This window comes from Anolis carolinensis, unplaced genomic scaffold, assembly GCF_035594765.1.
Source record: "Anolis carolinensis isolate JA03-04 unplaced genomic scaffold, rAnoCar3.1.pri scaffold_8, whole genome shotgun sequence".
NCBI classification, from domain to species: Eukaryota; Metazoa; Chordata; class Lepidosauria; order Squamata; family Dactyloidae; genus Anolis; species Anolis carolinensis.
In genome coordinates, this window is record NW_026943819.1 from 8428721 (window position 1) to 8456679 (window position 27959).

A 27959-nucleotide genomic window follows, 5' to 3' on the forward strand; every position below is an offset into this window, starting at 1 on the left:
AGCATTGTCCATAGACACCTTCTAGGTCATGTGGCTGGCCTGACTGCATGGAGTGCCGTTAGCTTCCCATACAAGCAGTACCTATTTATCTACTCACATTTGCATATTTTTAAACTACAGGTTGGCAGGGCTAACGGGAGCTCAAAAGCTCATTTTTTAATCTAAGCTACAAGCTATGCTAAATATGTCACATGCAGGGAAACCCTTTTTTCTTCTCTTTTTTAACTTCATAGAAAGCAAATTAGACCTGATAACTCTGAGCAATAGAATTATATTTTTCTAACCAATGATGCAAAATAAAATAACATTTAAAAGATTTTATTTGGAAATGACTCTGGAAGGGTAGTTTCCCTCTACAAAACAGAGCTGGAAAGTAATAAGATACAGGTAACACCATCACTTACAAAAACTTACTCTTTTCTTGGTAATGAGGTTGGAATGAAGCTACATCTCAAAAGTAATGCAACCTATGGGACAGCTGGTGGGTATGTGTGCAACAGGTACATTCTCTATAGTTTTTAAAAAAAGTTTAGATAATTTTATTGATATCTTGAATTGAAAGCTTTATACTATCCTTCTGTCATAATCCCTCACTTCAAATTATGAAGAATGAGAAACTCTGAGTAACAACTTCCTTTAAAACAGTGGTTCCCAACTTTTTTTGACCAGGGACCATTTGACCAAGGACCACTTTGACCAAGGACAACTCTCCAACATCAGTATCAAAAGTACTGTTTTTGGTCAACTTTAAATTCGGTTTGGTTAATTGGGGTGTTGATTCAGAAAATTGCATTGGATAGATCACATCAGCTCTAGTTTCTGATACAGAACATATGCCATCCAGTAGTTGCCATCTGCTTGCCCACAGCAAACCATCTATATATATAAAAGGGTAATGAAATTTCGGCCTAGGACAAAACAACAAAACTACACATCCCAGAAACACTAAACTTGGCAGCACAACCCCTCATCCATGCCTCTACGTTCATACAACAAAAAGAAAAGAAAAATAAAGTCCTAATTAGAGGGAGAGGAATACAGTAGAGTCTCACTTATCCAACACTCGCTTATCCAACATTCTAGATTATCCAACACATTTTTGTAGTCAATGTTTTCAATACATCGTGATATTTTGGTGCTAAATTTGTAGATACAGTAATTACTACATAGCATTACTGCGTATCGAACTACCTTTTCTGTCAAATTTGTTGTATAACATGATGTTTTGGTGCTTAATTTGTAAAATCGGAACTTAATTTGATGTTTAATAGGCCTTTCCTTAATCCCTCCTTATTATCCAACGTATTCGCTTATCCAACATTCAACATTACAGTGAGACTCTACTGTAATTGCTTTTATCCAATTGCTGGCAGTTAGATGTCTATGCTCCGCCCACTTGGTCTCCTAGCAACCCACTCAGCCCAGGGAACAGGCAGAGTTAGGCCTCACTTAGGCCTCTTCCACACTGCCTATAATATACAGATTATCTGATTTGAACTGGATTATATGGCAGTGTAAAAGGGGCCTCTGATGGCACAGTGTGTTAAAGCACTAAGCTGCTGAACTTGCGGACCAAAAGGTCCCAGGTTCAAATCCTGGGAGCGGAGTGAGCGCCCGCTGTTAGCCCCAGCTCCTGCCAACCGAGCAGTTCGAAAACATGCCAATGTGAGTAGATCAATAGGTACTGCTCCGGCGGGAAAGTAACGCTGCTCCATGCAGTCATGCCAATGGCCACATGACCTTGGAGGTGTCTATGGACAACCTAAGCTCTTCGGCTTAGAAATGGAGATGAGCACCAACCCCCAGAGTCAGACACGACTGGACTTAATGTCACGGGAAAACCTTTACCCTTTACCTTAACTACCACCAATTCCTCAATACTTTATTTCCCATACCACAGCAATGCGTGGCCGGGCACAGCTAGTATTTAATAATCTAGAGCTGATGTGGTCTATCAAATGCAGTTTTCGGAATCAGTTCCAAAATAACTCCAGGAAGAGGCCTAAAAGCAAAAACACCAAGAAAAAAAAACCCGTTTTGGTTGGGCTTTCAAACTCGAACAAAGGAGCCCAGATCTGATTCAGTTGGCAAAGAGAATAAGGAGTCTGGAATAGTATTTGAAAAGGCCAGACCTGTACATTGGTTTGTCCCAGACAGCAGAAGAAGACAATATGTGTAATTCACACACATACATGTAAATAGAGGCTGGGGCAACAATCCTAAACCAGTTTACCTGGAAGTAACTCCACTGAACTTCCTTTTGAATAAACATGTGTAAGATTAAACTTTCATTTTCCCATCTCGAAAGCAAATTCTACATAATCAAACTGAGATATTGTATGTATGTAAGATATGCTGTAATATTATATGGAGCTTTCTCTTGCTGAAATGCCTTCTTTGATTGATTTTAATCAAATGACTTTTATAAAGGAAACAGAAATCATTTGAAATTGAATATAAATTTCAAAACCTCAGCCAAGGCGTCTTTGGATATTAAATAAAGCACGACTTGCCTTTCAATTTACATTCTCATTCCTTATTTAGTAACCAGTTCTCTTAAGACAGGTCAGTTTTCAGCCATAGTCAAGCTTTTCCCCAAAGCATATCACTCTCTCAAGTGCCCCTCACATGCATTTCTCGCACTACAAACATCTTTGGAACCATTGTGCCCTAAACAGGCAATTCCTTACCTGTAGACTGATTTTCTTCTGGATTCAAGGATATGGCTTCAAACAATGGTTGTTCATAAAGGAGAAACTGATAGCGGTGAAAACCACTTTGAGACGGTGGTGTGGGTCGGCGGTAATCTGGATGCCGGAAATAAAAGGACTATGGTCAGAGTATGCATTGCATCTCTTTTATATCAACTTCAACATATGTTCATTTTGCAAAACCAGCTATTTTTTTCAAATTCTTGAAACCTTTTTTATTTTTCAGATTTATCCATGTCAGAAACTATCAACTTCATCCCACTGAACAGGGCAAGTGTTTGGGAGAGTAGATTGGCACAATAGGTTAAATAAACTCTTGTACTCTGAACTGCTGACCTGAAGGTTGGCAGTTAGAATCCATGAGACGGGGTGAGCTCCCATCTGTAAGCTCCAGTTCCTGCCAACCTAAAGGTAAAAGGTAAAGGTTTTCCCCTGATGTTAAGTCCAGTCGTGTCCGACTCTGGAGGTTGGTGTTCATCTCCATTTCTAAGCCAAAGAGCCAGCGTTGTCCATAGACACCTCCAAGGTCATGTGGCGGGCATGACTGCATGGAGTGCCGTTACCTTCCCGCCAGAGTGGTACCTATTGATCTACTCACATTTGCATGTTTTCGAACTGCTAGGTTGGCAGAAGCTGGAGCGAACAGCGGGAGCTCACTCCGCTCCTGGGATTTGAACCTGGGACCTTTCGGTCTGCAAGTTCAGCAGCTCAGTACTTTAACAGACTTCGCCACCGGGGCTCCCCCTGCCAACCTAGTGGTTCGAAAACATGCAAATGTGAGTAGATAAATAGGTACCGCTTCTGCAGGAAAAGGCAAAGAGACGCTCCAAGCAATCTTGCCGGCCAAGTGGGAGAAAAATGTACCTCCCTGGAGCCAGAGAAGAGCACTGCCTCCAGAAAGCTGGAAATGAAAGGAGAAGCCTCTGCCTTTGTTTATATGTCTCATTTATATTTGAATGTAAAGGCATTGAATGTTTCCCTATGTAAATGCTATAATCTTCTCTGAGTCCCATAGGGGAGAAGAATGGAATATAAATAAAGATTATTATTATTATACTGTATTATTAGGTTTACCATTCAGCTTAGGCATACTCATATACTTATCTGCCCTGGTTCCCCAAAATAAATTAACAAGAGCTATACATAACAGGCCCCGGTGGCAAAGTGCATTTAAGCACTGAGCTGGAGACCGAAAGGTCCCAGGTTCAAACCCTGGGAGCGGCGTGAGCGGCTGCTGTTAGCTCCAGCTCCTGCCAACATAGCAGTTCGAAAACATGCCAATGTGAGTAGATCAATAGGTACCGCTCCGGCGGGAAGGTAACGGCGCTCCATGCAGTCATGCCGGCCACATGACCTTGGAGGTGTCTATGGACAACAACGGCTCTTCGGCTTAGAAATGGAGATGAGCACCAACCCCTAGAGTCGGTCACGACTGGACTTACCATCAGGGGAAACCTTTACCTTAATCATAGAATCATAGAATCATAGAATAGTAGAGTTGGAAGAGACCTCAAGGGCCATCTAGTCCAACCCCCCGCTAAGAAGCAGGAAATCGCATTCAAAGCACCCCCGACAGATGGCCATCCAGCCTCTGCTTAAAAGCCTCTAAAGAAGGAGCCTCCACCACGGCCCGGGGGAGAGAGTTCCACTGCCGAACAGCCCTCACAGTGAGGAAGTTCTTCCTGATGTTCAGGTGGAATCTCCTTTCCTGTAGTTTGAAGCCATTGTTCCGTGTCCTAGTCTGCAGGGCAGCAGAAAATAAGCTTGCTCCCTCCTCCCTTTACCGATACCTAACAGCAGAAATCAGTTGTACTAGTGATCCTGTTTGTTTGCCTTTACTACCTTTCCGCCAAAGCGGTACCTATTGATCTACTCACATTTGCAAGTTTTTGAACTGCTAGGTTGGCAGGAGCTAGGGCTAACAATGGGATGCAACACAATGTCAATGGAAAGGTTCAAGTGAAGCAATGTGTATATTTTTAAAAGAAAGCACAAGAGAATGCCTGGAATGGCAGGTAGAAGGATATGAGAAGAGAACGTAGTTACGAAAGAAGGGAGGGATTTACTGGGTTGCTTTCACTTGTTATCCAGATGGAGGGATTTGTAGCTGCGTTGCCATGTCTTCTCCTTTCCCTGTGTTCTTTCACAAGCTTTCGCTGCAACTTAACTCTATATCGCTCCACATCAATTTGATTGGATTAGTATATTTCTTCAGACTTTAAGAATGAATGACTTTTCCCCCTCTGGGGGAAATCTTCTGGCCCTATTTGGAGAAGGTTTTCAATGTCATTAGGATTCAGTTATGGCTATAATGTGTAGAGAAGCAGATGGCGATTGCTGATAAATCTTGTGTTTCCCTACAGAACACATGGTCTGAATATGTCAGCTCTGCACACCTTCTTCCACTCTTCCCGACATTCCCGGTTGTCTCCTCTGAAGACTGGCTCTTTGCCCTCCTTTCGCAAGCATGCTCTTGTTTTTCCCAGGCTCAAGCTTCGATGAGTCCCTCTTCTCTCCAAGCTCCACCTTTTGTTACCTCTCTTAACCCATCTCTCAATGGATGGCATCCAAACCCGAAAGCATTCCCTAAAGGCTTTGCTTAGGTTATACTAGTTTCTGTCTTTTTCTCATTGCCACATACTTACAATTGCACTCAGCCTTCTCCAGACTTTCCCCTCCATAAACCATTTTCTCTTTCAAATATCTCCTCGGCTATGCTGATAACATCTTCTACTTTCTGACTTTTTAAAAAGCCATAGTTTCTTCTTATAGTTTTAATCGCACCTAATCCAATTACATCACCTATTTACACACATAGCAGCACCATGTTCATTTCTCTTCTTGAGGATTATGTGGCTACTTTTTGACTACTGGAAACAATTTTCCAGCATTAAGAACAACTTCTGGGGCCACTGTGATGCAATGGGTAAACCCTTGTGCAGCTGAACTGCTGGCCTGAAGGTTGGCAGTTTGAATCCAAGGTATTGAATGTTTGCCTCTCTGAGTCCCCACGGGATAGGGTGAGCTCCTTCTGTTAGCCCTAGCTCCTGCCAACCTAGCAAACATGCAAATGTGAGTAGATCAATAGGTACTGCTTCGGCTGGAAAAGGCAGAAAGACACTCCGAGCCGTCATGCTGGCCACACAACCAGGTGACAACAAAGGCTCCTCAGCTTGGAAATAGAGAAGAACACCTCTGTCATAGCCAGAGATGAGCATTGCCTCCAGTGCCGGAAATGAAAGGAGAAGCCTTTGCCTTTGTCTGTGTATGTGTGTCTCATTGTATTGTAACAAGGCATTGAATGTTTGCCAGTGTGTGTTGATATACTGTAATCTGCTCTGAGTCCCTACGGGTGAGTTCCCGCTGTTAGCCCTAGCTCCTGCCAACCTAGCAGTTCGAAAACATGCAAACGTGAGTAGATCAATAGGTACTGCTTCGGCTGGAAAAGGCAGAAAGACGCTCTGAGCCGTCATGCTGGCCACACAACCAGGAGGTGACAACAAAGGATCCTCAGCTTGGAAACAGAGAAGAGCACCTCCCCCAGAGCCAGAGATGAGCATCACCTCCAGAGCCAGAAAGGAGAAGCCTTTGCCTTTGTCTGTGTATGTGTGTCTCATTGTATTGTAACAAGGCATTGAATGTTTGCCTGTGTCTGTTGATATACTGTAATCTGCTCTGAGTCCCCATGGGTGAGCTCCCGCTGTTAGCCCTAGCTCCTGACAACTTAGCAGTTCGAAAACATGCAAATGTGAGTAGATCAATAGGTACTGCTTCTCATTGTATTGTAAGGCATTGAATGTTTGCCTGTGTCTGATTATGTATTGTAATCTGCTCTGAGTCCCTACATAGTATTATTATTATTATTATTATTATTATTATTATTATTATTATTATTCTGAATATGTGAACCAAGTCATGATGTGACTTAATACAGAGTTAATGTGCGAGTTTGCTTTCTCGCAGGCAGTTCCTAAGGTCCTTGACTTCTCAAATATCCCCTGCTCCTGTCTTAGGAAATGAAGGATTGGGCAGCTGTTGAACCACAGGCTGAATATTTCTAAGGTAATACCAGGTACATTGTGGAAAAATTACGACAGAGGAAAGATTTTTAAGTGCTTGTTATTACACACTTCCTCAAAGGAGCTTGGGATGGTTTGCTTAGTTCTTTACTCCGTGTTACCCTTTTAAAATGCTGTGAGGCTGGTCAACCTGGGGGGTGGGGAGATTAACTTAAAGTAGGCTTAATGGAGATTCGTAACTGGCAATCCTAGTTTGCTTTTCTACCCATCTGCAAAAATATCTGAGTTCATACTATCACTATATCTGAGCTCAGGACAGTATGTGCTGCTAGAATGAAGACGGCATGATTTTCTATGTCTGAATGAATGGTAAAATAACACATTTGACAATTATTACAATAATACAAAAATCATTAAACCTAAATTTAGTATCAATACATCAATATGAAAATAGATACAACTCAAAAGAGTCTGCAGAGTATGCATGTTTAAAAAAAAACTTAGATCTTTCTGTGAGTATGACTTTTACATTATCTTTGTTGTGTATCATGTATGTCTCATGTAACTATATGTATTGTAATTAACGGGTAGCCACTACATATGTTCCCTATAGGATTCACATTAAAAAAACCTCAAAAACAACTGAAAAAAAAGACTACAATCCACCTGAGGAAGACTCTTTTGAGTTGAAACCGGTTGTGGTTTTGCAGTCTACTATCTATATAAAGAAACAACAACAATCATCTATATATATAAAAGAGTAATGAAATTTCGGCCTAGGACAAAACAACAAAACTACACATCCCAGGAAAACTGAACTTGGCAGCACAACCCCTCATCCATGCCTCTACGTTCATACAACAAAAAGAAAAGAAAAATAAAGTCCTAATTAGAGGGAGATGAATAGTTGTTTTCATCCAATTGCTGCCAGTTAGAAGGCTAAGCTCCGCCCACTTGTTCTCCTAGCAACCCACTCAGCCCAGGGGACAGGCAGAGTTAGGCCTCACTTGGGCCTCTTCCCCACTGCCTATAAAATACAGATTATCAGATTTGAACTGGATTATATGGCAGGGTAGACTCAAGGCCCTTCCACACAGCTATCTAACCCATTTATAACCTTATATTATCTGCTTTGAACTGGATTATCTTGACTCCTCACTGCCATATAATCCACTTCAGTGTGCAGTCAGAGACAACTGGACTTAATGTCAGGGGGAAACCTTTACCCTTTACCTTAACTACCACCAATTCCTCAATACTTTATTTCCCATACCACCAGACTTCGCCACAGCAACGCGTGGCCGGGCACAGCTAGTTATATATAAGAAGAGGACTCAATTTGTGTATGTGAACAATCAAAGAATTTAAGAACATTTATTGTTTATGAGAAGAGGATTAAATTCATCCTACAAGAGAAAAATATTGTTTCTACTGTGAATGTAACAGTTCTTTATTTGATTGTTTAACAACTCCTTTTTTATCTATTTTCATATTGATGTATTGCTACTAAATTTAGGTTTAATGATTTTTGTATTATTGTAATAAGTGGATAATTGTCTTTGTAGTTCCAGGGAACCCATTTTCTTCTTTTTTGGTACTTTACAAAATAACACATTTGATCATGACCTCCATTCCCAAGGATGCCAGTTACAAGGTACTTCCTAGATTCAAATGTCTCTAACTATATCTAGCTGTTTTGGCTTCCATATGTTTCACTGGCGCATGATGCACGGGGTGCGCTAGGTACTCAGCAGGTGGAAACGGCATTTAACTCCTGGAAAGCTCAGATTTAAATGTCTTTAAAGACTTAAATCAACCTTAAATGCATTGCTAATAAGGTGACACTCCCCTCCCCCCAACATATGTGAGGTGTAAAAGAGCTTACTACCAGGAGCTATTGTGTGTGCAGATGCTCCCTAACTGTTTAAAGCCCCGTTTTTAGCTTGAAGGACATTTCGGATTGGATTCCAGAGAAGGGGATGCGATGTGAAGGGACCGGAAAGGCTAACATTCCTTTGCAGCCTGATCAAATCAAGAAGAGGACATTAATCTCCCATTGAACAACACCTTATCCTGTCAAGAAACATTTCATACAAGTGACCTTAATTCACAGCTGATGCATTTGTATCTACGATGTTCCCTTTAGGCAATAATCGTAGCTTTTCCCTTATTTGGGCCCAAGCTTGAAAATCTATAAACAGGCTCAACCAGACAAAGGCATGGCAAGATTAAGTTATTTGTGCTATGTGCAAATATTTTTATTTTAGAAAGAGAAAACAAAGAAAAAAAATTGTTGTCCCAAAGCCCAGGGAAGCCCTGTAAGCTGGACAGACAGAAGTGGTTGAAGTCTAACACGGGATGCATCTACACTGTAAAATTAATGCAGTTTGACATTACTTTAAATGCCATGGTCCAATATTATGGAAGGTTCATGGACCTTAGGAAACTAATTCCCAAGACCTTCTCATAGAGACATGGCATTTAAAGTAATGGCATTTAAAGTCCAACTGCATTCATTCCACAGTGCAAATGCACCCAGAGAAGGGTTTGGAACTTGGGAAACTATGGCTCCCAGAACTGCTCAGCATGGAGACTAATAATAATAATAATAATAATAATAATAATAATAATAATAATAATATAAAGTGGGGTGCAAGGGCATTCATTCCATAGTGTAAATGCACCAAGAGAAGGGTTTGGAACTTGGGAAACTACGGCTCCCAGGACTGCTCAGCATGGAGACTAATAATAATAATAATAATAATAATAATAATAATAATAATAATAATACAATCTGTCAACTGCAAAAGGCCACCCTACTGGGATCTGCGCGCATCATACGAAAATGCATCACACAGTCCTAAATGCTTGGGAAATGTTCGACTTGTGATTTTGTGATACGAAATCCAGCATATATATCTCATTTGCTGTGTCATACTCTGTCTTTGTATCAATAAGAATAATTATAATAGTAATAAAATCAAACATATATATCTTGTTTGCTGTGTCATACTCTGTCTTTAATAATAATAATAATAATAATAATAATAATAATAATAATAATAATAATAATACATCACACAGTCCTAGACACTTGGGAAGTGTTCGACTTGTGATTTTGTGATATGAAATCCAGCTTATCTATCTTGTTTGCTGTGTCATAATAAAATAATAATAATAATAATAATAATAATAATAATAATAATAATAATAATAATAATAATAATAGAATTTAATATGGGTCACTACGGCATTAATTCTCCAGTGCAGAAGCATCCGAGAAGGTATCCGAGGGTATGGACCTTGGGAAACTATAATTCCCAGGAACGCATAGTATGGAGCTATGATTTTTAAGGAAGGGTCCAAGAGCATTCATTCCATAGTGTAAATGCACCCAGAGAAGGGTATGGACCTTGGGAAACTATAACTCCCAGGACTGCACAACTCTTTCAACTCTTTGGAAATTTGTCTCAAAGATGCTGCAAGACTCTATATTCTTAAGTAAAAAAGGTCTAGTTTTGATAAGAGGCGTCTGGTGCTACTTTACCTGACAACACGCGGCCTTTCAGCTTGCCTTTCTTCAGATCAGCACCCTAAAATGAGACAGAAAATTTTGTCATGTTTATTTATTTCGTTATTTATTACAGTTATATATTGCTTAAAAAATAATCTACCATCAGCGGCACACAATATAACATGAAATAGAATGACATATAAGAATATGCAATATAATGACATATAAGAACATGCAATGTAATGACATGTAAGAATTATTAGACATCAAATTCAATATTAAAATATCCAAAAGTGCAACTGGTAACATACAAATACATATAGTATAACCCAGGCGCCTTGTTATGATGTGTTTATTATGTTTGCTGTGTTTCAAGTTGTTGTATGTTGTTTTGACTATTGACTGTTTTTGCAAACATGTTGGAAACCGCCCTGAGTCCTCTCGAGGAGATAGAACGGTATATAAAGTATATACTCGAGTATAAGCCGACCCGAATATAAGCCGAGGCACCTAATTTTACCACAAAAAAACTGGGAAAACATTGACTCTAGTATAAGCCGAGGGTGGTAAATTTCAGAAATAAAAATAGATACCAATAAAATTACATTGAGGCATCAGTAGGTTAAATGTTTTTGAATATTTACATAAAGCTCAAATTTAAGATAAGACTGTCCAACTCTGATCAAATCATTATTCTCATCTTCTTCAATGTAAATGTGCTTATATATCCTTTTAATAATAATAGAGTAAAATGATACATGTAATATTAATAATAAATACAGGAAAATAATACATGTAAATAGAGTAAAATAATAAATGCAACAACAATTATAAGATCAGTATGAAATAATAAATGTATTAATAATAATAAAATAGAGTAAAATAAATGTAATAGTAGCAACAATAATAGAGTAAAATAATAAATGCAATAGTAATAATAAGAACATAGTGAAATAATAAATGTATTATTAATAAAAATAAAAATAGAGTAAAATAAATATAATAGTAGCAACAATAATAGAGAAAAAATAAATGTAATAATACCAATAATAATAGAGAAAAAAATAAATGTACCATATATTCTTGAGTATAAGCTGACTCAAATATAAGCCAACCAGGACCCTCACCTGAGTATAAGCCGAGGGGGGCTTTTTCAGTCCTAAAAAAGGGCTGAAAAACTAGGCTTATACTCGAGTATATACAGTATGTCTATTTTAACTGAATAGTTTGGCCTTGTTACGATGTGTTTATTATGTTTGCTGTGTTTCATGTTGTTATATGTTGTTTTGACTATTGACTGCTTTTACATACATGTTGGAAACCGCCCTGAGTCCTCTCAAGGAGATAGAGCGGTATATAAATAAAGTTTGTTATTACAGTAGAGTCTCACTTATCCAACACTCGCTTATCCAACGTTCTGTATTATTCAACGCATTTTTGTAGTCAATGTTTTCAATATATCGTGATATTTCGGTGCTAAATTTGTAAATACAGTAATTACTACATAGCATTACTGTGTATTGAACTACTTTTTCTGCCAAATTTGTTGTATAACATGATGTTTTGGTGCTTAATTTGTAAAATCATAACCTAATTTGATGTTTAATAGGCTTTTCCTTAATCTCTCCTTATTATCCAACATATTCGCTTATCCAACGTTCTGCCAGCCCGTTTATGTTGGATAAGTGAGACTCTACTGTAATAGAGAAAAATAATAAATGTACCATATATTCTTGAGTATAAGCTGACCCAAATATAAGCCAACCAGGACCCTCACCCGAGTATAAGCCGAGAGGGGCTTTTTCAGTCCTAAAAAAGGGCTGAGAAACTAGGCTTATACTCGAGTATATACAGTATGTCTATTTTAACTGAATAGTTTGGCCTTGTTACAATGTGTTTATTATGTTTGCTGTGTTTCATGTTGTTATATGTTGTTTTGACTATTGACTGCTATTACATACATGTTGGAAACCGCCCTGAGTCCTCACAAGGAGATAGAGCGGTATATAAATAAAGTTTGTTATTACAGTAGAGTCTCACTTATCCAACACTCGCTTATCCAACGTTCTGGATTATCCAACGCATTTTTGTAGTCAATGTTTTCAATATATCGTGATATTTTGGTGCTAAATTTGTAAATACAGTAATTACTACATAGTATTACTGCTTATTGAACTACTTTTTCTTTCAGATTGGTTGTATAACATGGTGTTTTGGTGCTTAATTTGTAAAATCATAACCTAATTTGATGTTTAATAGGCTTTTCCTTAATCCCTCCTTATTATCCAACATATTCGCTTATCCAACGTTCTGCTGGCCCGTTTATGTTGGATAAGTGAGACTCTACTGTATTATTATTTATTATAATTCTCATGTTTTGTTTGATTATAGCAATGATAAGTTTCTTAAAGTTTACCTAGCTTCTTTTATTTAACTCCCCCGTCTAAATAAAATCCACCTGCCTCATTGTTTGTATCTAACCGGAACAGGAAAGGTGGGAAGGGCAAATGTGCTGGTGGGAGCCGCAGTTTACTTGCTAATTCATATGTAAAGTGTAATTGTCTTGAACATAGCGGCCCAGCGCACGGTAGCATTCCTTTGAGTCGCAGGGTGTGCTGTCACCATAGCCGAGAGCAATTGACAGACAGATCAGCTGGACCTGTTATCAGGGCAACAGGTTGCGAGAAGGCTACAAAAGCTTGCTTTAAAAGCCCTGTCACCATTGTGTGTACGGGAATTCAGGCGGCGGCTAATTAATGTCTTTGGAATGGCAAAAAGGTCACGGCAGTTTCAGCAGCACACGGGCTGGCAAACACAGGCAGCAGGTACATACAATATCGGAATGATGCCTCCAAGCCCAGGAAGGGCATCGGGTTTATTTCTGAGCCGCATTGTTGTAGGGCGTTCATCACGAAAGCTCCAGCCGTGTCAATGCCGGCACAGGGCCCTTCATACATGATGCAAAAAAGTGCCTTGTAGTTTTTGTTTCACATGCACATGCTGTTAAATTAATGCAGAGGAGAACTCTCAAGAAATCTTAACCCTCTCTACCAAAATAGCTTTTTTTTTGTTTGCAATACGTACTGAATTAATCACTTATATTTGTAAAAACAAAACAAAAAAACAAACCAATAACACTTTCTGATTTAGGGACCAAGTAGACCCCAATTTAGTCATCGTTAAAACAGCAACTGTATATTTTATATAGTAAAGAGTACTTTCAATACGGCAGTAATAAACTTACATAGGTCCCTCGTTTTCCTGAAAATAAGACAGTGTCTTATATTAATTTTGCTCCCAAAGATGCACTAGGTCCTATTTTCAGGGGATGTCTTATTTTTCTTTATGGAAAAATTCACATTTATTGTTGAACAAAAATTAACATTTATTATATACGGTACAATAGTTGTCATTACAAACCAGCATAATCAGGCAAACTGTGAATCCTATTAATAATTTCTTGTTACTACCATTATTTTTATGTTCAACAATCTGTGATATGTACATTTACCAATCCTGCATGTTCTGGTGTTCTGTTTGGCTGATATGCTTCCAAACAAAAACATTGATAGGTCTTACTTTAGGGGGAGGTTTTATATTTACAATTCAGCAAAACCTCTACTAGGTCTTATTTTCAGGGGATGTCTTATTTTTGGGGAAACAGGGTATATCGGAAGGAATTAATGTGACTTTAAGTTCAACTGAAAAGTTGCTGAAAAGGAGTGAATGGGTTAACAAAACAATGGGAAGGAGAAGTGTTTTTTTATTGTGTCAGAAGCGACTTGATTACACACTGCAAGTCGCTTCTAGTGTGAGAGAATCGACCGTTTACAGAGACGTTGCCCAGGGGACACCCGGCAATGGGTGGACTACAACTCACATCATGCCAGATTAACCCCCATAAACTGCACCACTATTTAAAATTGGTTATGTAGTTCATGTGTACCAGGTTTGTTCCAGATCCATCAGGATCCAGAGTCCTCTTTGGCTGCAGGTAAACTACAGCTTCCAACCTAGTGGGTCAGTCCCCCCCTCCCCCAATACCCTACAGTATGTTCAGTTGGTCATAGGGGTTTTGTGTGCCAAGTTTGGTCCAGGTCCATTATCAGTGGGGGTCACAGTGCTCTGTCTTGATGCAGGGTGAACTATAACTTCCATTATGTCGAGTCAGTCCTCCAAATCCCTCCAGTATGTCCATAAACTGCTGTGCTGCAGAAAAATCCTTCCAATGGAAAGGTCAGCAGTTCCAGTTCGGGTTGGGGATGAGCACCCACCGTTAGCTCCAGCTCACCTGCCTACCTAGCAGGTCGAAAGCAGAAATGTGAGTAGATAAATAGGTACAGCTTTTAGTGGGGAGGTAATAAAGGCGCCCTTAAGGACATCGATTGGAGAAAAGCTCCTCGGTGTGGAAGATGGAGTGATAGCACCCCCCCCCCCTCGGTGGCTGGAGTCAAGATGCTGGAAATTAGATGGGAAAACTGCCTTTTCCTCTGTTTGTGTTGTCTGCCCTTGTTAATTGTAAAATCGGCATTGAATGTTTGCCTTATGTGTGTTCTGTAAGCTGCTCTGAGCCCACTTTGGAATGAGAAGGGCAGAGTATAAATACTGTAAATAAATAAATGAGCCTACCCTGACATATAACCCAGTTCAAAGCAGATAATTTGGATTTTATATGGCAGTGTAGAAGGGGTCTATGATAAACCTCTGGTAGACATTGGCTGTAGAGTTGCACTGGAGGACCTAGAAATTCCTACAGAGAACATTTTTTAAATCAAATCTGCAAATACAGTAGAGTCTCACTTATTCAAGCCTCACTTATCCAAGTTTCTGGATTGTCCAAGCCATTTTTGTAGTCAATGTTTTCAATATATCGTGATATTTTGGTGCTAAATTTGTAAATACAGTAATTACAACATAACATTACTGCGTATTGAAGTACTTTTTATGTCAAATTTGTTGTATAACATGATGTTTTGGTGCTTAATTTGTAAAATCATAACCTAATTTGATGTTTAGTAGGCTTTTCCTTAATCCCTCCTTATTATTCAAGATATTCGCTTATCCAAGCTTCTGCCTGCCCATTTAGCTTGGATAAGTGAGACTCTACTGTAGTGGGATCTGCAAAAGTCAAATCCGCCAAAGTGTGGGGCTGATTATAACTGATCATAACTGGCCTCATGCCAAAGATTTTTTTTTTTTCGTGTCAAGAGCAACCTGAGTCGCTTCTGGTGTGAGAGAATTGGCCATCTGCAAGGATGTTGCCCAGGGGACGCCCAGATGTTTTTACCATCTTTGTGGGAGGCTTCTCTCATGTCCCCGCATAGAGCTGGAGCTGACAGAGGGAGCTCATCCCCACTCTCCCAGGGTGGGATTTGAACCTGGCAGCCTTCAGGTCAGCAACCCAACCTTCAAGCCACAAGGCCAAAGATTAGAGGCCTCTATGTTGTTGAAGGCTTTCATGGCCGGAATCACAGGGTTGTTGTGTGTTTTCCGGGCTGTATGGCTATGTTTCAGAAGCATTTTCTTCTGACGTTTCGCCAACAACCTCTGAAGATGCCTGCCATAGATGTGGGGAAACGTCAGAAGAAAATACTTCTGGAACCTGGCCATAGAGCCCGGAAAACACACAACTCATCAGAGGCCTTTGTTGGAACATGAAGGCTGCAATTCAGCAGACACATTTAAAAATGAGACTTTTAACTTTTGAAAACAAAATAAACTTGTGTAGGATTTCATTACAAATCTTTTATTCCCAAGCAAGGAAACGATGGGAACCCTCTGCAACTTCTCCGCTGAGCAGACCGGAGAGATTGGGCCCTCATTCCACTTCAATTACTGGCCGCAAACCGCCCGCCCACAGCGAAGGAGCTTCGGAGTCCCATGTTGCTGACTCCGCCTGACCTTGCCAGAGCATGGGTCAGCAGTACATTTCTGTGAGTGCAAGGAGAGATGATTTAATCTTTTCATTCACTTCTTCTCATTTATCAGGAGGAATAAATCACTTTCCCTTCCCTGACATGGGGAGGGGGCGGCGGAAAATGGAGCCGGGATTCCCATCTCTTTCTGGAACCCGTTTCATTTGAAACATAATTTCGTGCCAATTGGGAGCGGTCGCCTTTTCATGAATGGCCTGATGAACATCTTAGTACAACTGTATGCCACGCAATAGTAAACTATCTATATATATAAAAGAGTGATGTAAAGTCATGGACGTGATGAATATGGACAGGCTCACTTTCTGGTTATCTCCAAGCCAAGGTCTGCCAAAGAAAGAAACTAATTGGGACCTAGTAAAGGACTATTTAAAACAAATGAAACTTGATCCTATCTGCTGAACTAATACAATCTTATTAACTGATGAAGACGAAGGGGATATGGATTCGACCGATCTTCAGAATTTTTTTATTTTCCTAAGATCCAGTTAAAGGATGATGGAAGTCTACAGTCTCTCTCTCTCTCTCTCTCTCTCTCTCTCTCTTTTACCTTTCTTTCTTTCTTTCTTTCTTTCTCTCTCTCTTTTTATTTATTTATTTATTTATTTATTTACAGTATTTATATTCCACCCTTCTCACCCCGAAGGGGACTCAGGGCGGATTACAATGAACACATATATGGCAAACATTCAATGCCAACAGACAAACAACATACATTAGACAGACTCAGAGGCATTTTTTTAACATTTTTCCAGCTTCACGATTCCGGCCACAGGGGGAGCTGTTGCTTCACTGTCCAGTAGTGGCTGTACTTCCTCATTCCTTTCCTCGTGTTTTGCTGGCAGTTTTATGGTGTTGTAAATTAGCCTCCCGCATAAAGCGTCCCTAAATTTCCCTAATTGACAGGTGCAACTGTCTTTCGGGGCTGTATAGGTCAACAGCAAGCCGGGGCTATTAATGGTCGGAGGCTTAACCCAACCCGGGCTTCGAACTCATGACCTCTCAGTCAGTAATGATTTATAGCAGCTGGTTACTAGCCAGCTGCGCCACAGCCCGGCCCCTCCTACCTTTTCCTACTTTTCTAATAACAACAAGTGTTCTCCCACTTTCGATGTGAAAATACTATCTTTTACTAATATACAGTCCTTTTTCTTTTATTTCCTATATATAAAATCTCTAATAAAAATATTAATAAAAAAAAAGAATGATGGCATCAGGGCAGAGGACAAAACAACAAAACTACAGGCCCCCCAACCTCGAAATTTGACAACACAACCCATCATCCACGGCTCTAGGTTGATACAACAAAAAGAAAAGAAAAATAAAGTCCTAATTAGAGGGAGATGAATAATTGTTTTTATCTAATTGCTGCCAGTTAGAAGGCTAAGTTCCGCCCACTTGGTCTCCTAGCAACCAACTCACCCCAGGGGACAGGCAGAGTTAGGCTTCACTTAGGCCTCTTCCACAGATTATCTAATTAATATCTCAAAGAACACCACTCTGAAAACAAGGGAATTCCAGACAGGAAACAATCCGGGCCACCTAACACCTCCCAACAAAAAATTCACTCAGGGAAGAAACAGCCAGGCTTTAAAGCTGCAAGGGCATTACATGCTAATCATTTCCCCTAATTGCAGCATTCATACTTGCCTCCAACAGACAAAAAAAAATCAGAAATATTGTATATTCACAACCTTTAGGAAATAATATCCCCTGATGGCACAGCGTGTTAAAGCGCTGAACTGCTGAACTTCTGGACCGAAAGGTTGCAGGTTTGAATTGGGGGAGCAGAGAGAGCCCCCACTGTTAGCTCCAGCTTCTGCCAACCCTAAAGTTCAAAAACATGCAAATGAGAGTAGATGAATAGGTACCGCTCCAGCGGGAAGATAAGGGCGCTCCATGCAGTCATGCCGGCCACATGACCTTGGAGGAGTCTACGGACAACACCGGCTCTTCGGCTTAGAAATGGAGATGAGCACCAACCCCCACAGTCAGACATGACTTGACTTAATGTCAGGAGAAACCTTTACCCTTTACCTTAACGACCACCAATACCTCAATACTTTATTTCCGATACCTCCATACTTTGCCACAGCAACGCGTGGCGAAACGTCAGGAGAGAATACTTCTGGAACATGGCCATACAAACCGGAAAACATACAACAACCTGGCCATGAAAGCCTTCAACAACACATCAAAAGCAGTTTTGTTTTCTACTGCTCTCCGAAATGGCTCCATGCATAAGAGAGTTGGTGGTATTGGACTTCACTGGGCTCTAACACATCCGTGCCACTCAGGATGAGCAAATTTTACTTTAATAGTGCTGTCAACATGTTGTCTTCTTGGAGGCTACTCAGCTGTAACTCCCCATAGAGATTTTTATATCGCTGCATGAACACTACTCTCCCCTAACGTGAGTTAAGCTAATGGACAATGATGTGTTGCCACGCTTGTTAATGCTCACTGATGACAGCATTAATGTTTCTTAATGACACCATTTGGTTCTAATGTGTCTATTTTTTATAAATAATCTTCAGAATGCAGTGTGTGGCCAGCGCTAAGGGGAGACGGAGAAATATATGGCTCCCTTAGGGCTTTGGGGCAGAAGACGCTTGTGATGCCACATTTGGTTTGCTCAGAATTGTGCAGATAGTGTGAATTCATACTTGTATGTTGATTGCATTGTGACTGCAACATGGATGAATGAGTGAAACTGCTACCATGGGTCATATACTACAGAAACAGGCTTGGACAGCAACCCATGTCATGTTGAAGTCAAGCATTTCACAGATGTTTGCTCTGTGGTGCTACTTCAAGAAGAAACAAAGGGAAAGGATAAGTTGCTTTCCTATGAGGAATACTGTTTAATTTATTATCCTGCAACTACTCTGATGGGATAAAAAACATATGCCCTCAATGATCAATAGTCACATTGGTCAATGTCTTTTTTAAATAAATAAATAAATAAATAATTAAAATAAATAAATACCTCGGCTTATATTTAGGTCGGCTTATACTCGAGTATATACGGTACATTTCTTGATAGTAAATAACAGAGTCCTAGCTACTCTATCTCTTCTAGGGTTCAAAAGAGAGGGGAAATCTCCAAGCTGCTACATCTCTCCAGACACGCAAGCAGAGAGAGATATCAATACACACTACAATCTTTGAACAGAAATGGAAATCCATTAACTGGTCTTGGCCAAGTCATACTCCCACGGTCCCATCTCTGAAAACATCTTGCAAAGAAAATTCTATGATCAGAAAGGACTTGAAGGTACACAACAACAGCTAGGGAGTGCTGATTGTTTTAAGCTGCACTTACTAATACAGTAGAGTCTCACTTATCCAACATAAACGGGCCGGCAGAACGTTGGATAAGCAAATATGTTGGATAATAAGGAGAGATTAAGAAAAAGCCTATTAAACATCAAAATAGGTTATGATTTTACAAATTAAGCATCAAAACATCATGTTATACAACAAATTTGACAGAAAAAGTAGTTCATTACACATTAATGTTATGTAGTAATTAATTACTGTGAATGAATGAAAAAAGCCCCTGGTGGTGGCGCAGTATGTTAAAGCGCTGAGCTGCTGAACTTGCAGACCGAAAGGTCCCAGATTCAAATCCTGGGAGGGGAATGAGCGTCCGCTGTTAGCCCCAGCTCTTGCCAACCTAGCAGTTCGAAAACATGCCAATGTGAGTAGATCAATAGGTACCGCTCCGGCGGGAAGGTTAACGGCGCTCCATGCAGTCATGCCGGCCACATGTCCTTGGAGGCGTCTACGGACAACGCCGGCTCTTCGGCTTAGAAATGGAAATGAACACCAACCCCCAGAGTCGATCACGACTGGACTTAACGTCAGGGGAAAACCTTTACCTTTACCTACAATGTTTCCCTGAAAATAAAACAGTGTCTTATATTAATTTTTGCTCCCAAAGATGCTCTAGGTCTTATTTTCAGGGGAAGTCTTATTTTTCCATGAAGAAGAATTCACATTTATTGTTGAACAAAAAAAAAAGAAAAAAAAGAACATTTACAGTAGAGTCTCACTTATCCAACATAAACGGGCCGGCAGAACGTTGGTTAAGCGAATATGTTGGATAATGAGGAGAGATTAAGAAAAAGCCTATTAAACATCAAAATAGGTTATGATTTTACAAATTAAGCACCAAAACATCATGTTATACAACAAATTTGACAGAAAAAGTAGTTCATTACACATTTATGCTATGTAGTAATTACTGTATTTACGAATTTAGCACCAAAAAAATCACGATATATTGAAAACATTGACTACAAAAATGCGTTGGATAATCCAGAACGTTGGATAAGTGAGACTCTACTGTATTATCTATATATATAAAAGAGTGATGGAATCCTGGCACCGAGCAAAACAACAAAACTAAACACCCCCAACCTCGAAATTTCACAACACAATCCAGCATCCACGCCTCGAGGTTGAAACCACAAAATATCATGTCACGAACCTCCACAGGGCCTAAAAACTCGCAAAAACCAGAGCTATTCAGTGCAATTTCAATGGGCCACAGCAACGCGTGGCAGGGCACAGCTAGTATATTGTACAGTAGTTGTCATCACAAACCAGCATAACCAGACAAACTGTGAATCCTATCAAGAGTTTCTTGTTACTACCAATATTTCCATGTACAACTCTCTATGGTACAGTAGAGTCTCACTTATCCAACACTGGCTTATCCAACGTTCTGGATTATCCAACGCATTTTTGTAGTCAATGTTTTCAATATATCGTGACATTTTGGTGCTAAATTCATAAATACAGTAATTACTATATAGCATTACTGCGTATTGAACTTTTTCTGTCAAATTTGTTGTCTAACATGATGTTTTGGTGCTTCATTTTTGTAGTCAATGTTTTCAATATATCGTGACATTTTGGTGCTAAATTCATAAATACAGTAATTACTATATAGCATTACTGCGTATTGAACTTTTTCTGTCAAATTTGTTGTCTAACATGATGTTTTGGTGCTTCATTTGTAAAATAACCTAATTTGATGTTTAATAGGCTTTTCCTTAATGCCTCCTTATTATCCAACATATTCGCTTATCCAACATTCTGCCGGCCCGTTTATGTTGGATAAGTGAGACTTGACTGTACGTACATTTACCGATCCTGCATGCACTGGTGTTCTGTTTGTTGGGCATGCTTCCAAACAAAACCTTTGCTAGGTCTTACTTTTGGGGGAGGCCTTATATTTAGCAATTCAGCAACACTTCTACTAGGTCTTATTTTCTGGGGATGTCTTATTTTAGGGGAAACAGGGTAGTAATTACTGTATTTACGAATTTAGCACCTAAATATCACAATGCATTGAAAACATTGACTACAAAAATTTGTTGGATAATCCAGAACGTTGGATAAGTGAGATTCTACTGTAATAATACACTTATCGGGTAGTTGCGAAACTTTCTTATTTGGGGTTGTTTGGCCACTGGCCTCATTTGTTCCGTAGCCGCGAAGTGTTTGGGACGTGTGTTGGTGGGGGAGTGAGTCACCTCTCTGTGCTTTCCTTACAATAAATTATCTCCAGAACATGTCTATTCCTGATTTTGTTGCAGGCGAGTCGGGAGGAGGAGAGGGAACTAGGAAGGGGATGGGTGGCGATAAAGACTTTCTAAGGAAAAGATTCAGGGTGTAGAAAAGAGGGTGTGGGAATTGACACAATGGCTGGAAGGGGCCCAGGAAAAACAGACGACTGATTGAACTGGGAGGTCTATGAATGAAAACAGATTTCATCTGGCGTTCGTTCCCTCCAGCTCCCCCCCCTCCATTAGCAGCTGGAACATCAAGAAAACAAACAGTATCCTCTGCAAGACAGCAAGGAGGAGAACCTCATACTCTTGGCACTTCTCTCCGCTTACCATCTTGGTTGGGCATCTTTCCATAATGCGGTTGCATTACTGAATGCTCCTGTTTTTACAATACACCAATATGATTAAACAACAATTAGTGATCTGGCAGAGTTAATCTCCAAACAAGCGGCTTCTTTCCCCACTACATGTTTAGAATACACAGCCAGTAGTTGAAGGCATCTTCAATGTTTGTTCAGTAAGAAAACAAAATATACTGTACTAGCTTTGCCCGGCCACGCGTTGCTGTGGCTTATGCTTTCAGAGTGTTGCTCTTTATTTACTGTCCTGATTTTAGAATTATATTGTTCTGTATTATAATATCACAGTAATTATTACATATTATATTTATAATCTTATATTATCTGCTTAGAACTGGATTATATGAAGCCCCTTCTTCACAGCTGTATAAAATGCACATTGAAGTGGATTATATGTGGAGTCCAGATAATCCAGTTCAAAGCAGATAATATAAGATTATAAATGGGTTATATAGCTGTGTGGAAGGGCCTTGAGTCTACACTGCCATATAATCCAGTTCAAATCTGCTAATCTGAATTTTATAGGCAGTGTGGAAGAGGCCTAAGTGAGGCCTAACTCTGCCTGTCCCCTGGGCTGCGTGGGTTGCTAGGACACCAAGTGGGCGGAGCTTAGCCTTCTAACTGGCAGCAATTGGATAAAAACAATTATTCCTCTCCCTCTAATTAGGACTTTATTTTTCTTTTCTTTGTGTTGTATGAACGCAGAGGCATGGATGAGGGGTTGTGCTGCCAAGTTTAGTGTTTCTGGGATGTGTAGTTTTGTTGTTTTGTCCTAGGCCGAAATTTCATTACCCTTTTATATAGATAGATATATTCGAGTATAAGCCTAGTTTTTCAGCCCTTTTTTATGACTGAAAAAACCCTCCTCGGCTTATACTTGGGTGAGGGTCCTGGTGGGCTTATATTCAGGTTGGCTTATACTCAAGTATATATGGTATATTTATTATTTTTCTCTATTATTATTGGTATTGTTACATTTATTATTTTACTCTATTATTGTTGTTACTTTGACATTTATTTTACTCTATTGTTATTACTAATACATTTATTATTTTACTCTATTTATTATTACATTTATTATTTTACTGCATTTATTATTATTATTACATTTATTATTTTACTCTATTATTGTTGTTACTTTGACATTTATTTTACTCTATTGCTATTAATACATTTATTATTTTACTCTATTTATTATTACATTTATTATTTTACTGCATTTATTATTATTATTATTATTACATTTATTATTTAACTCTTATTATTAAAAGGATACATAAGCATATTTACATTGAAGAAGATGAAAATAATGATTTAATCAGAGTTGAACAGTCATATCTTTAATTACAGTTTGATGTAAAGATTCAAAAACATTTAAACTACTGATGCCTCACTTAATGTAATTTTATTGGTATCTCAGCTTATACTGGAATCAATGTTTTCCCAGTTTTTTTGTGGTAAAATTAGGTGCCTCACCTTATAGTCGGGTCAACTTATACTTGAGTATATACGGTAATTACCGCACAGGCTTTCTCTTGTATATTACTAATACTTGAGTTGAGACCAGGAGTTATGAAATGGTTTCTATGTGTAAAGTCAAGGACAATGACACGGACCAAACCACGCTGAACGACATCAAAACACAAAATCCAGTTCTTCTTGGGTTGCTGTAAGTTGTCTGGGCTGTATGGCCATTTTCCAGAAGCATTCTCTCCTGCCGTTTCACCCACATCTATGACAGGCATCCTCAGAGGTTGTGATGTTTGTTAGAAACTACGCAAATGGGGTTTATATACCTGTGGAAGGTCCAGGGAGATAAGGCACCTCTAAATCCTTAAACATTATATCTGGGGCAAGATTAAGCTTCTACATACTCTACTATGGAATCCTCTTGTACCTCATTAGACTTCATATACATTTATCATTACTCCTTGTAAGGAGCCCCCGGTAGCACAACGGGTTAAACCCTAGTGCTGACCGAAAGATCAGCGAAGCCGGGGAGCAGGGTGAGCTCCCTCTGTCAGCTCCAGCTTCCAATGCGGAGACATGAGAGAAGCCTCCCACAGGATGGTAAAACATCTGGATGTCCCCTAGGCAACATCCTTACAGATGGCCTATTCTCTCACACCAGAAGTGACTTGCAGTTTCTCAAGCTGCTCCTGACACGGAAAAAAAAATACTCCTTGTCATCGTCTATTTACTATCAGACATCTGTATCAATAGATTTAATCAATGGATTAAAAGTTTGTTAAAAATACAAGAAAATCAAATCTTGTCATCTATATATATAAAAGGGTAATGAAATTTCGGCCTAGGACGAAACAACAAAACTACACATCCCAGAAACACTAAACTTGGCAACACAACCCCTCATCCATGCCTCTACGTTCATACAACAAAAATAAAATAAAAATAATGTCCTAATTACAGGGAGATTAATAATTGTTTTTATCCAATTGCTGCCAGTTAGAAGGCTAAGCTCTGCCCACTTGGTCTCCTAGCAACCCACTCAGCCCAGGGGACAGGCAGAGTTAGGCCTCACTTAAGCCTCTTCCACACTGCCTATAAGATACAGATTATCTGATTTTAACTGGATTATGTGGCAGTGTAGACTCAAGGCCCTTCCACACAGCTATAGAACCCATTTATAATCTTATTTTATCTGCTTTGAACTGGATTATCTTGACTATTTCCCATACCACCATACTTTGCCACAGCAACGTGCGGCTGGGCACAGCTAGTTTTATATAATGGGATTTGAGCCTCCACAGATGCTGGTACAGTAGAGTCTCACTTATCCAAGCCTCGCTTATCCAAGCTTCTGGATTATCCAAGCCATTTCTGTAGTCAATGTTTTCAATATATCTTGATATTTTGGTGCTAAATTCGTAAATACAGTAATTACAACATAACATTACTGCGTATTGAACTACTTTTTCTGTCAAATTTGTTGTCTAACATGATGTTTTGGTGCTTAATTTGTAAAATCATAACCTAATTTGATGTTTAACAGGCTTTTCCTTAATCCCTCCTTATTATCCAACCTATTCGCTTATCCAAGCTTCTGCTGGCCCGTTTAGCTTGGATAAGTGAGACTCTACTGTATCTATGGGATATCCTGAAACCAAACCCCAGTGGAAATGAAGGGCCTACTGTACTTCAATTTCCGGTTACAAAATATAAAAGATGCAACCGTTGTCCACACAAGAAATGCTCTCTGGGATAAAAATGGTCTATTCCAGCATTATATTGCCTTTTATAGAAAACATCTAGGGCATGAAGTTCATGGTCCTTTCCCACTGTTGCCACTCATAATGCTTCTCCCTAGAAGTGCCATTTGGTTTTCCTGATCAAGAGCCAGCCACTGATACGCCCATTCCAAGGAGATGTGCAAACTCTTTTAAACACTGCGCAAACTAGAAACACAAATAGCACCTGCCATATAGATTTTCTGATAAATCCAGACCTCCCAAATATTTAAGTTCTGTCCAAGTAACAAAACCCCAAAGAGCGAGTAAGATTTCTGGCTCTGAACAGGGGCATTAACTACTGAAAAGGAAATTACAAAGGGCTGTGCAAACATACAGTTGGTTAATTCTCCAAGAATTCTGTTCACATCCTTGGACTGTAGGAATAGAAAATAATATTCATGATCATGGGACTAGCAGAGGCCAAAGATCCACTGGATCTGTAAATTCTATCAAGTCAGAATGGATCAACGTGATTTTATCTGCAAATTGCTGATCAATTTTAGCTTTTCAGTCTTGTCCTTTCAATTTTCCGCCCAACTTTTTGTTGGTCAGCTCTAACTCAGACCTTGGATCCAATTCTACACTGTATTATTAATGCAGTTTGACACTACTTTAACTGCCTTGGCTCAGTGCTGGTGTCACAAATACTTTTTTAACTTTAAAAATGTTCTTTTATTCTGTTTTCAGTTATATATTTCAGGGTATATCAGGTTTTTTACAGAGAAAGAAAGTACAGTAGAGTCTCACTTATCCAACACTCGCTTATCCAACGTTCTGGATTATCCAACGCATTTTTGCAGTCAATGTTTTCAATATATCATGATATTTTGGTGTGAAATTCGTAAATTCAGTAATTACTATGTAGCATTACTGTGTATTGAAGTACTTTTTCTGCTAGATTTGTTGTATAACATGATGTTTTGGTGCTTAATTTGTAAAATCATAACTTAATTTGATGTTTAATAGGCTTCTCCTTAATCTCTCCTTATTATCCAACATATTCACTTATCCAACGTTCTGCCAGCCCGTTTATGTTGGATAAGTGAGACTCTACTGTACATTGATTAGTTACACAAACAAAGGGGATAGTTCGTTGCAAACTAGGCAAGTGGGTTTTATATATCTGTGGAATGTACAGGTTGGGAGAAGGAATTCTTGTCTGTTTGAGGAGAGTGTGAATGTTGCAAAATGGCCACCTTGATTAGCACTGAATGGCCTTGCAGCTTCATTGTTTGATTGTTTGATTGATTGTTTCCCACCTGGGACATTCCACAGATAAATAAACCTCACTTGCCTAGTTTCCATAAGACCTCACAACCTCTGAGGATGCTTGCCATAGATGTGGGTGAAACGTCAGGAGAGAATGCTTCTGGAACATGGCCATTCAGCCCGGAAAACTCACAGCAATCCAATTGTAACTGTGTTTTTTTGGGTTCTTAGAATTCTTCAAAAACCCATCAGAGCACTCAAACCAGGAGATTAGTGATTAACTTACACTATTCCAAAGATTTTATACAAATAGGCAAGCGGGCTCTGTATGACTTTAAACCAATTAAAATAAAAACATCTCAACAAGTATTGTGACGGTACTATTTTGTGTAAACATATGGGACAGGGACTGCTCTTGTATAAACCCTTTTCCTTGGAAGCTTGAACCAGTCCTGGCTTCTTTCTGGTTAAGCAGGTAGAAACACGACTTATTTTTCAGACTCCTTGGGAGGTCACAATTTTGTCCAATCTGCACAGGTTTTAAACTGTTTCAACTTGTTTTAACTGTTAAATTGTATAATGTGTTTTAGACTACAGTGTGCCTCATTGTTCTGATTTAAATGGGCCACACATTCAAATACGAAATCATTTTTAATTAATTTTGTCTGTACACTGCCCTGAGATCCTGTGATGTAACCCTGGGTATAAATGTTCTATATTTCAATTATAGCTTTCAACAGTAATATTTGTAAATGACACAGCTCGGTACTGTTAACGTTTTATAATCTGTTCTGAAAGAATGTGTACTATAGCACCCAAAGCAAATGTGTACTTTGGAAAGACAATGGCCATAATATTATTAAAGGGTGGTCATAAGGGCAGAATGAGATGGGAAATAATGCAGGACGCAGTTAAAGTCAAGAGTACTTTCCCTTTTGTGTCAAGAGTGCTAAATATATATACGGGCCATCACTGAGTCATAAACATCGGACTTAGAAATCATTCCTGGTTAAGTCCAGTGGTGAGACAACAGGATGTGAGAGAAATCTACCCATCGGAAGGGAAATTCACTCCTGAAAGAGTTATTACCATGGGTAAAAGGAGTCTCTACTGAAGCTTTATCTCCAATCCTTGTTACCACAGCAAGCCATAATTTTCAAAATCCAATTATGACAGAAAATGGGGCAAAATCTTCTGAACAAGGACACAAACAGCAAAGGAAACTCCAAAGGGGTGTTAACCATTCTCTATGCTATCCAAAGCTTATATATATATATATGTGTGTGTGTGTGTGTGTGTGTGTGTATATATATACATACACACACACACACACACACACACACACATACATACACACACATATCTATATATATAAAAGGGT

At 39.2% G+C, this 27959-nt stretch overlaps 1 protein-coding gene across 6 annotated transcripts in view; it reads right to left on the minus strand.

Annotated features, from left to right (window-relative positions):
• pebp4 (phosphatidylethanolamine binding protein 4) overlaps nt 1–27959 on the minus strand; it is a 343579-nt gene that overhangs the window by 71308 nt on the left and 244312 nt on the right. For 5 of the 6 annotated variants that reach the window (XM_062961054.1, XM_062961051.1, XM_062961049.1 and 2 more), the window contains exons 5-6: nt 10278–10323; nt 2691–2807 (exon numbers count right to left, since the gene is read on the minus strand). In XM_062961054.1, coding sequence (XP_062817124.1) covers nt 2691–2807; nt 10278–10323 — 163 coding nt within the window. Of the gene's footprint in view, nt 1–429; nt 510–2690; nt 2808–10277; nt 10324–27959 lie in introns of those variants that run through there. The other variant, XM_062961053.1, reaches the window with a different exon arrangement.